This window comes from Tachyglossus aculeatus, chromosome 6 (genome assembly GCF_015852505.1).
Source record: "Tachyglossus aculeatus isolate mTacAcu1 chromosome 6, mTacAcu1.pri, whole genome shotgun sequence".
Classification (NCBI taxonomy): Eukaryota; Metazoa; Chordata; class Mammalia; order Monotremata; family Tachyglossidae; genus Tachyglossus; species Tachyglossus aculeatus.
In genome coordinates, this window is record NC_052071.1 from 60,863,760 (window position 1) to 60,874,298 (window position 10,539).

The 10,539-nt window shown below is 52.3% G+C and overlaps 1 protein-coding gene across 1 annotated transcript; it reads left to right on the top strand.

The window, feature by feature from the left end:
- Positions 1-1,377: 1,377 nt before the first annotated feature.
- On the top strand, positions 1,378-9,395 carry TAF9B (TATA-box binding protein associated factor 9b). Its single transcript, XM_038748139.1, has 7 exons — positions 1,378-1,456; positions 3,805-3,886; positions 7,403-7,539; positions 7,684-7,818; positions 8,282-8,363; positions 8,558-8,674; positions 9,014-9,395. Exons 1-7 carry the CDS (start codon positions 1,406-1,408, stop codon positions 9,184-9,186), a joined length of 777 nt encoding a protein of 258 aa, XP_038604067.1. The 5' UTR covers positions 1,378-1,405; the 3' UTR covers positions 9,187-9,395.
- Positions 9,396-10,539: the final 1,144 nt, after the last annotated feature.

The window sequence follows — 10,539 nt, forward strand, 5'->3', positions numbered from 1 at the left end:
TTAGAACAGTAAGCGCTTAACAAATGCCATCGTTATTATTATTATTATTAAATACGAATGAATGAATGAACGAATAGATGAACGAAGGCCTCGGGCTTAACAAATGCCATCGTTATTATTATTATTATTATTAAATACGAATGAATGAACGAATAAATGAGCGAAGGAACGAATCATCATCATCAATCGTATTTATTGAGCGCTTACTGTGTGCAGAGCACTGTACTAAGCGCTTGGGAAGGACAAATTGGATGATTCGGGCTTAACAAACGCCATCGTTATCATTATTATTATTATTAAATACGAATGAAAGAACGAATAAATGAACGAAGGAACGAATGACTCGGGCTTAACAAATGCCATCGTTATTATTATTATAATCAAACACGAATGAATGAACGAATAAATGAACGAAGGAACGAATGACTCGGGCTTAACAAATGCCATCGTTATTATTATTATTATTAAGTACGAATGAATGAACGAATGAACGAATGACTCGGGCTTAACAAATGCCATCGTTATTATTATTATTATTATCAAATACGAATGAATGAACGAATAAATGAACGAAGGAACGAATGACTCGGGCTTAACAAATGCCATCGTTATTATTATTATTATTATCAAATACTAATGAATGAAGGAATAAATGAACGAATGAACGAATGAGTCGGGCTTAACAAATGCCATCGTTATTATTATTATTATTAAATACGTATGAATGAACGAATGACTCGGGCTCGTCTCCCGGGGCTCCGCCCTTCCCCATTGGCTGTCCCGCTCCCGCGGCAGTCGGAGCGATGGTGGGCCTCGCTCCCATTGGTCCGCAGCCTGACCGGTCCTCCTCCCCGCCCTCTTATTGGTTAAAATCCCAGCCCCGCCCTTCTGGCGGCTCCCCATTGGCTGTCCCGCTCCCGCGGCAGTCGGAGCGAGGGTGGGCCTCCCTCCCTCGCCCCCATTGGTCCGCAGCCTGACTGGGTCCTCCTCCCCGCCCTCTTATTGGTTAAAGCCCCAGCCCCGCCCTCCTGGCGGCTCCCCATTGGCTGTCCCGCTCCCGCGGCAGTCAAAGCGATGGTGGGCCTCCCTCCCTCGCTCCCATTGGTCCGCAGCCTGACTTGGTCCTCCTCCACGCCCTCTTATTGGTCAAGGTCCCAGCCCCGCCCTCCTGACGGCTCCCCATTGGCTGCCCCGCTCCCTCGGCAGTCGGAGCAAGGGTGGGCCTCCCTCCCTCGCTCCCATTGGTCCGCAGCCTGACTGGGTCCTCCTCCCCGCCCTCTTATTGGTTAAGGCCTCAGCCCCGCCCTCCTGGCGGCTCCCCATTGGCTGCTCCCCCTATAAAAGCGCGTCCCCGGCGGGCGCGCGCGGCTCCGGGCCCGGAAGTCCATTCTGAGGCGACGGCGGGATGGAGCCGGCCAAGATGGCGTCGCCAAAGAGCGCGCCCAAAGACGCTCAGGTGAGGAGGTGGCGACCCCCTTTCGGCCCCTCAATGATAATAATAATGATGCCATTTGTTAATAATAATAATAATAATGACGTTTATTAAGCGCTTACTATGTGCAAAGCACTGTTCTAAGCGCTGGGAGTTTACAAGGTGATCAGGTTGTCCCATGCAGGACTCACAGCCTTCATCCCCATGCTGCTGTTAAGCGCTTACTATGCGCAAGGCACTGTTCTAAGCGCTGGGGAGGTTACAAGGTGATCAGGTTGTCCCACTGGGGGCTCACAGTCTTCCTCCCCATTTTCCAGATGAGGGAACTGAGGCTCGGAGAAGTGACTTGCCCGAGGTCACACAGCAGACACGTGGAGGAGCCGGGATTCGAACCCATGACCTCTGACTCCAGAGTGGGCCCGACTCTTCCTATCAATCAATCGATCGTATTTATTGAGCGCTTACTGTGTGCAGAGCACTGTACTAAGCGCTTGGGAAGTGTCCATCCGCCAAGCTAGCTCTCTTCCTCCCTTCAAGGCCCTGCTGAGAGCTCACCTCCTCCAGGAGGCCTTCCCAGACTGAGCCCCTTCCTTCCTCTCCCCCTCGTCCCCCTCTCCATCCCCCCATCTTATCTCCTTCCCTTCCCCACAGCACCTGTATATATGTTTGTACATATTTATTACTCTATTTGTTTTACTTGTACATATCTATTCTATTTATTTTATTTTGTTAGTATGTTTGGTTTTGTTCTCTGTCTCCCCCTTTTAGACTGTGAGCCCACTGGTGGGTAGGGACCGTCTCTGTATGTTGCCAATTTGTACTTCCCAAGCGCTTAGTACAGTGCTCTGCACATAGTAAGCGCTCAATAAATACGATTGATGATGACGATTGATGATGATGAAGTACAAGTTGGCAACATAGAGAGGCGGTCCCCACCCAACAGCGGGCTCACAGTCGAAAAGACTCTTCCTCCCCGAGCAGCGCGGACATTGAAGGGGTCGAGGGGGGTCGGGACGAGGGTGAGAGCCAGTCTGGGGGCTCCCCACCCCGTCCGTCCTTCCTAAATAATAATAATTATAGTATTTGTTAAGCGCTTACCCTGTGCCAAACACTAGTCCAAGCGCCGAGGTGATCAGGTTGGTCCACGTGGGGCTCACAGTCTCAATCCCCATTTTCCAGATGAGGGAACTGAGGCCCAGAGAAGAATAATAATGATGAGGATGGCGTTTGTTAAGCGAGCGCTGGGGTAAATGCAAGGTGGTCAGGTTGCCCCACGGGGGGCTCACAGTCTCAATCCCCATTTTACAGATGAGGAAACTGAGGCCCAGAGAAGAATAATAATAATGATGGTGATGGCATCTATTAAGCGCTTACTATGTGCAGAGCACTGTTCTGAGTGCTGGGGAGGTTACAGAGTGATCCGGTTGTCCCACGGGGGGCTCACAGTCTCAATCCCCATTTTCCAGATGAGGGAACTGAGGCCCAGAGAATAATAATAATAATGATGATGATGGCATTTGTTAAGCACTTACTATGTGCAGAGCTCTGTTCTGAGCGCTGGGGAGGTTACAAAGTGATCCGGTTGTCCCACGGGGGGCTCACAGTCTCAATCCCCATTTTCCAGGTAAGGGAATTTAGGCCCAGAGAATAATAATAATGATGATGATGGCATCTGTTAAGCGCTTACTATGTGCAGAGCATTGTTCTGAGCGCTGGGGTGGTTACAAAGTGATCTGGTTGTCCCATGGGGGGCTCACAGTCTTAATAATAATAATAATGATGGCATTTATTAAGCACTTACTATGTGCAAAGCACTGTTCTAAGCGCTGGGGTAGATACAAGGTAATCAAGTTGTCCCACGTGGGGCTCACAGACTTAATCCCCATTTTCCAGTTGAGGGAACTGAGGCCCAGAGAAGTTAAGTGACTTGCCCAAAGTCACACAGCTGACAAGTGGTGGAGCTGGGATTTGAACCCATGACCTCTAACTCCAAAGCCCAAGCTCTTTCCACTGAGCCACACTGCTTTTTAATCCCCATTTTACAGATGTGGGAACTGAGGCCCACAGAAGTCAAGTAACTTGCCCAAAGTCACACAGCTGACAGTTGGCGGAGTTGGAATTAGAACCCAGGACCTCTTGACTCCCAAGCCCATGCTGCGGCTCTGCCACTTATCGGCTGTGTGGCTTTGGGCAAGTCACTTAACTTCTCTGGGCCTCAGTGACCTCATCTGTAAAATGGGGATTAAGATTGTGAGCCCCACGTGGGACAACTTGATCACCTTGTGGCCCCCCAGCGCTTAGAACAATGCTTTGCACATAGTAAGAGCGTAACAAATACCATCATTATGTATTTATTATTCCCCTCCCCTCAGGTGATGGCCCAGATCCTGAAGGACATGGGGATCACGGAGTACGAGCCGAGAGTCATCAATCAGATGCTGGAGTTCGCGTTCCGTGAGTGAGCCGTCCGAGCCGGTGCGGGGATTTGGCCCCGGGACCCGTCCCGGACTGCCCTCCTTCTGTGGCCAAAACCTTTTCCTGAGCGCCACCGGACCTCTGATGGGCTCCCTTTTCTGGGCAGTGTGCCGGGCGGGAGGCAGAAGAATCTGGGTTCGAATGCCGGTTCCACTACTTGATGTTAATTATGGTATTTAAGTGCTTACTATGGTGCCAGTCAATATACTAAACGCTGGCGTGGTTACAAGCAAATCGAGTTGGACCCAGACCGTGCCCCGTGTGGGACCCACGGTCTCAGTCCCTATTTTACAGATGAGGTAACTGAGGCACAGAGAATAATGATGGTGTTTCAGTGCTTACTATGTGCCAAGCACTGTTCTAAGCTTCAATACTTGCTCTCCCTCCTACTCTATTTATTTATTTATTTTACTTGTACATATCTACTCTGTTTATTTTATTTTGCTAATACGGTTGGTTTTGTTTTCTGTCTCCCCCTGCTAGACTGTGAGCCCACTGTTGGGTAGGGACTGTCTCTATATGTTGCCACCTTGTACTTCCCAAGCACTTAGTACAGTGCTCTGCACACAGTAAGCGCTCAATAAATATGATTGACTGACTGACTGACTAAGCGCTGGGCGGATACAAGGTGATCAGGTTGTCCCACTTGGGGCTCGTAATCTTAATCCCCGCTTTCCAGATGAGGTAACTGAGACACAGAGAAGTTAAGTGACTGGCCCCAAATCACACAGCCGATAAGTGGCGGAGCTGGGATGAGAATTCCCCGAGCCCGTGCCCTTTCTGCTGAGCCACACTGCTTCTCTGGAGAAGTGAAGTGACTGGCCCAAGGTCACATAGACAAGCGGCGGAGCTGGGATTAGAACCCATGACATTCTGTCTCCCAGGCCCGTGCTGCTTGCTGTTACTTGTCTGCTATGTGACCTCGGGCAATACACTTAACTTCTTTGTGTATCAGTTGCCTCATCTGTAAAACGGGGATTAACACTGTGAGCCCCATGTGGGACAGGCTGTGTCATCATCAATCGTATTTATTGAGCACTTACTATGTGCAGAGCACTGTACTACCAACTTGATTATCTTTTATCCACCCCAGCACTTAGTACAGTGCCTGTTACATAGTTCGTGCTTAAGAAATACCATAAAAAGAGTCTTGAATTCCTGGGGGTGGCGGGGGGTGGGGGGCATACCCTAAATAGGAGAGCAGATTTCTGCCCCCAAGTCGCTTGCATTGTCGCTCTTGCAGAATTGCCCGGTTGGACCTTTGCCACAGAGCATATTGATGGTTCAGTGATAGAATTTTCAGCTATTCATCAACATCATCATCATCATCAATCGTATTTATTGAGCGCTTACTGTGTGCAGAGCACTGTACTAAGCGCTTGGGAAGTACAAATTGGCAACATATAGAGACAGTCCCTACCCAACAGTGGGCTCACAGTCTAAAAGGGGGAGACAGAGAACATAACCAACCATACTAACAAAATAAAATAAACAAAAATAAATAAAACAAAATAAAATAAATATTCATTCGTTCATTCACATTTATTGAGCACTTACTGTATGCAGAGCACTGTACTTAGAGTTTCGGAGAGTACACTATAGCAATAAACAGACACAGTCCCTGCCAACAATGAGCTTACAGTCTAGAGGGAGAGACATTAATATAAATAAGTAAATTACAGATATGGACATAAGTGCTGTGAATGAAGGGAGTAAGTCAGGGTGGCACAGAAGGAGGAGGGGAAAGGAGAGCCTAGTCAGGGAAAGCCTCTTGGAGGAGATGTGCCTTCAAATAAGGCTTTGAAGTGGGAGGGTTATTGTCAGTTGGATTTGAGGATAGAGGGAATTCCAGGCCAGAGATAGGATGTGGGCGAGAGGTCAGTGGCAAGAAAGACAAGATCGAAGTACAGTGAGAAAGATCGCATTAGCGAAGTGAAGCATGTGTGGGCTGGTTTGTAGTAGGAGAGTAGCGAGGTGAGATGTGGGGGCAAGGTGATGGAGTGCTTTAATGCCAATGGTAAGTTTTTGTCCGATGCAAAGGGGGATGAGAAACAATTAGTTTCTTGAGGAGTGGGGAAACGGCTGAATGTTTTTGTAGAAGAATGATTCAGGCAACAGAGTAAAGAATGGACTGGAGAGGTGAGAGGCAGGAGGCAGGGAGATCAGCAGAGAGGCTGCTAGAGTAATCAAGGCAGGGTAGGATAAGTGACTGGAATGTGGTAGCAGTTTGGATGGAGAGGAAAGGGCAGGTTTTAGCCATGTTGTGAAGGTTGAACTGACAGGATTTAGTGATAGATTGAATATGTGGGCTGAAAGAGAGGAGTCCATCGATCGATCAATCGATCAATCATATTTATTGAGCGCTTACTGTGTGCAGAGCACTGTACTAAGCGCTTGGGAAGTACAAGTTGGCAACATATAGAGACAGTCCCTACCCAACAGTGGGCTCACAGTCTAAAAGGGGGAGACGGAGAACAAAACCAAACACACTAACAAAATAAAATAAATAGAATAGATATGTACAAGTTGAGATATGTACAAGTTCCTGCTGAGAGCTCACCTCCTCCAGGAGGCCTTCCCAGACTGAGCCCCTTCCTTCCTCTCCCCCTCGTCCCCCTCTCCATGCCCCCCCCATCTTACCTCCTTCCCTTCCCCACAGCACCTGTATATATGTATATACGTTTGTACATATTTATTACTCTATTTATTTATTTATTTTACTTGTACATATCTATCCTATTTATTTTATTTTGTTAGTATGTTTGGTTTTGTTCTCTGTCTCCCCCTTTTAGACTGTGAGCCCACTATTGGGTAGGGACTGTCTGTATATGTTGCCAATTTGTACTTCCCAAGTGCTTAGTACAGTGCTCTGCACATAGTAAGTGCTCAATAAATACGATTGATGATGATGATGATGAAGTAAAATAAATAAATAAATAGAGTAATAAATATGTACAAACATATATACATATATACAGGTGCTGTGGGGAAGGGAAGGAGGTAAGATGGGGGGGATGGAGAGGGGGACGAGGGGGAGAGGAAGGAAGGGGCTCAGTCAAGGGTAACAGCTAGGTTATGGGTTTGTGAAAAAGGAAGGAGGGTGGTGCCGTCTCCAGTGATGGGAAAATCAGGGGGAGGATCTACAGTAAGTAATGGGAAAATCAGGGGGAGGACAGGGTTTAGGTGGGAATATAAGTTCTGTTTTAGACATGACCCCAGCGTGAGCATTCTTACTTGGGGAATGCTGGGAGCAGCCAGCTCTCCTCCCCTGTTTCAGCGTCCGGCAGGAGACCTGCCCACAGCCAGCCGAGCTGTGGGCAGCTCAACCAGTGGGAGAGGGGGACAGCACGAGTGTGCAGCAACTAGTAGGAGACCTGCAAAGGCTGGTGGGAGTTGAAAAGGGGTGGGTGGGGAGGAGGAGCTCCCCAGCTCCAGAAGGCAGCAGGAACCGTGGCCGGATCCAGCCCCGTTGGCCACACTGATTTCCTGTCCCAGGGTACGTGACCACGATCCTGGAGGATGCGAAAATCTACTCAAGCCATGCCAAGAAATCGAACGTCGACCCAGATGACGTGAGATTGGCGATCCAGTGCCGCACCGACCAGTCGTTCACTTCCCCTCCCCCCAGGGATGTGAGTGGCCTTTCTCCTTCCCCCCACCCTCACAGTGATCCGGTCCCCCAAGCTGGTCCCCCAGACCCTGAGCGTGATTCGGCCATGGCTCGGGCTGGCGGGCTCTGGACAGCGCAGCGTTGCTCACTGCCTCTCTGCTTACAGTTTCTGTTAGACATCGCAAGACAGAAAAATCAGACCCCGCTCCCCCTCATCAAGCCGTACTCCGGCCCACGGCTGCCCCCGGACAGGTACTGCCTCACGGCTCCCAACTACCGGCTGAAACCCCTGCAGAAAAAGGTACGTGTGCGGACCTCCCCCGAGTCCGGCTTCGGCCACAGGGACTTCTGCTGGCTCTTGACTGGCCCCCCCCAAATGAACCCTGGCTGGACCCATGCAGGCCCCTGTTTCTTGAGCCCCACTGCCCTGGTGTTGTTGCTGGCTCCACCTCCATGTGCGATTGGCCATGCCAGGCATGGATCTCGGGGACCTCTCGCATCTGGAAACCCCGAAACAGCCCCTGAATGCACCCACCCCTGTCTGGGGGCTGCACTGGGGATGCCACTGAGGGTAGAGAGAGTCTGAGGCTTGAGGGCCAGTCCATAAGGAAGGTGGCCTGTGGGGGCAAGGGGGCCACTGTGCAGTGAGACTCCGTCTGTGTGGCGGTCTCGGAGGGAGATGACGCGTGAGTCTTGTGGAGAGGGGGCCCCGCGCGGATCGGCCTTGGGAGGTTTTAATTGACGTCTGCTCTCTCCTCCCACAGGTGTCGTCCTCGGCGGGCAGAATCACCGTGCCACGGCTCAGCGTCGGCGCCGTCGGCAGCCGCCCCAGCACCCCCACCCTAGGTAAGGGCTCCCCGAGGCCAACAACGGGGGATGGTAGGGAGATGCAGTGGGGGTGGCACAGCTGAGGGCAATGTAGACCCCTGGTGTTGCCAGGATGGGAATGGGACTGATCCCATCCCCTGATTTCCAGAACTAGCTATGATTCTTCCCTCCTCCTCCCCACTCCCCGGGTTTGACTCTTGCTGTGGTTTCAGGAACCCCTTCGGCCCAGGCGGTATCCGTGTCGGCCAAAGTGGGGGGCCCCGTGTCCCTGGCTGGCCAGAGGTTCACGGTGCAGATCCCCAACTCCCAGGCCTCCAACGTCAAGTCAGGTAAGGATGGGGCCGGGGGGGTCGAGAGGCCGGGGCAGCTCCGAGCTGGGTAAACCGAGTTTGACCGTGGTCTCTGGCACCCACCCGACTCTTTGGCGGCCTTGACCACTCTGGCTTGGCCCTGATGACCACTACAACTGGGGTTTGGGCGTCCTTTTTTCTCAAGGTCCCCGTGTGCCATTTGGTTGGCAGTGGGCGTGGGCTGGGGCTCTCAGCGGGGCGGAGCCCAAGCCTGTCGTCGGGGTGGGAAGGGCACGGAGCTCAGGGCCGGGGCCCTCACTCGGCTTCCTGCCCCATGTGGGGCTCTGATTGACGTGACCATGTTGGACCTTCGCCCAGCCCTTCCCACAAGCCCGGCAGTCCAGAACGTGCTCATCAACCCCTCGCTCATCACATCCAAGAACATCCTGATCACCACCAACATGGTGGCGGCCTCCCAGAGCACCGGCTCCGAGCCCTCGGGGCCACTCAAACGGAAGCACGAGGACGACGACGACCTGGACGGCTTGTGAGGGGCCGGGCCGCTGGAGGACCGGACCGTCGGGGGCCGGGCTCTGGTTTCCTTCCAGCCGGGAGGCGGCACCTGTGAGGGGGCATCAAGTTGGACGCCGGGTTAGTGGCACGACGCAGCCGGGACTGTTGGGTTGGCTTTTGTCTGAGTGAGCGGGGATTCCATCGGCTTTCGGCCCCGGGAAATAAAGCTGCCACCCATCCTTCTCCACTCGGTAGAAGTGAATCCGGAAGCTTGTTCTGCGCTCCCCACTACACTCGGCAAGGGGCAGTCCCTGGACCATCCGATCGGATGCAGCTTTTCATCCCGCACGCAGCTCACCGTCTCGGAGGGAGGAAGGGCAACTGAGAGGGGTCTGAGGTCCAGAGAGATTCAGCCGCTTGCCTGAAGTCACGCAGTAGGGCTGGGCTAGAAGCAGGACGCCTGGCAGCCATCCCACTCTCTCTCCAACAGCCCCAACCAGTGACGCTCGGTCCCCAGTGCAGCCTGGAGGTAGGCAGTGGCCACAGGCAGGTTCAGTAGTGGTTACTGACACGTCGTGAGCCATGTGGGTGGGTTGCAGTTGGACCCCACTGATCAGGACCCCTGGATCTCTTCCAGGTCCTCAGGGTCCCCACTCCCCAGACCTGCCAAGGGGAGACCAGCCTGTTTGTGTGAAAGGAGGTAGGCAAGGTTTAGTGGGCAGAACACAGCCCTGGGAGTCAGGAGGTCATGGGTTGTAATCTCAGCTCAACCGCCTGTCTACTGTGTGACCTTGGGTAAGTCACATAACTTCTCTGGGCTCAGTTCCCACATCTGTAAAAAAAAAATGGGGATTAAGTATGTGAGCCCAATGTGGGACAGGGACTGTGTTCAACCTGATTAACTTGTTGCTACCCCAGTGTTTAGAACAGTGCTTAGCACATAGTAAGCACTTAGCAAGTAGCATAATTGTAATTATGCTCCTGTGAACTGGCCCGACGTCATGACCCCCAATTGCAGCATGCGAGAACCCCTTCAGACTGAGGCCGGGGGTCACCCAAGGAGCATCCTGCTGCTGTGGGGAGGTGGAGGTATCAGAGAAGGTACAAGCAGGGCAGGATTCAGGGTGGGAGGGCTTCAGGGCACAGCAGGGATTGGGGGAGACAACGTTCAGGGGCAGGGTTAGGAGAGATCAAGTCGACAAGTCCCTGGCTGAGGGGCGGCACGATGGCTTTGAAAGGTGGACGTGGTGTCTGGATAAAGCTAAAGCCAAGGGCCGGCAGAGGGAAATCTTGCCGGACCCCTCACCACCCCTGGATTCGCTGTCCCACTTGGGCTCCCCAGTGTCCAAGAGAGGCTAGCACGGAGGATGGGGCAGGCCGGAGAGGAAGGT

Bases quoted from the DNA above. Each gene is read 5' to 3' on its own strand.
- TAF9B (XM_038748139.1), top strand. From the start codon at position 1,406: ATGGAGCCGGCCAAGATGGCGTCGCCAAAGAGCGCGCCCAAAGACGCT. The intron at 7,540-7,683 runs GTGAGTGGCCTT...CTCTGCTTACAG, and splicing joins CTTCCCCTCCCCCCAGGGAT to TTTCTGTTAGACATCGCAAG. The intron at 8,675-9,013 runs GTAAGGATGGGG...ACCTTCGCCCAG, and splicing joins GGCCTCCAACGTCAAGTCAG to CCCTTCCCACAAGCCCGGCA.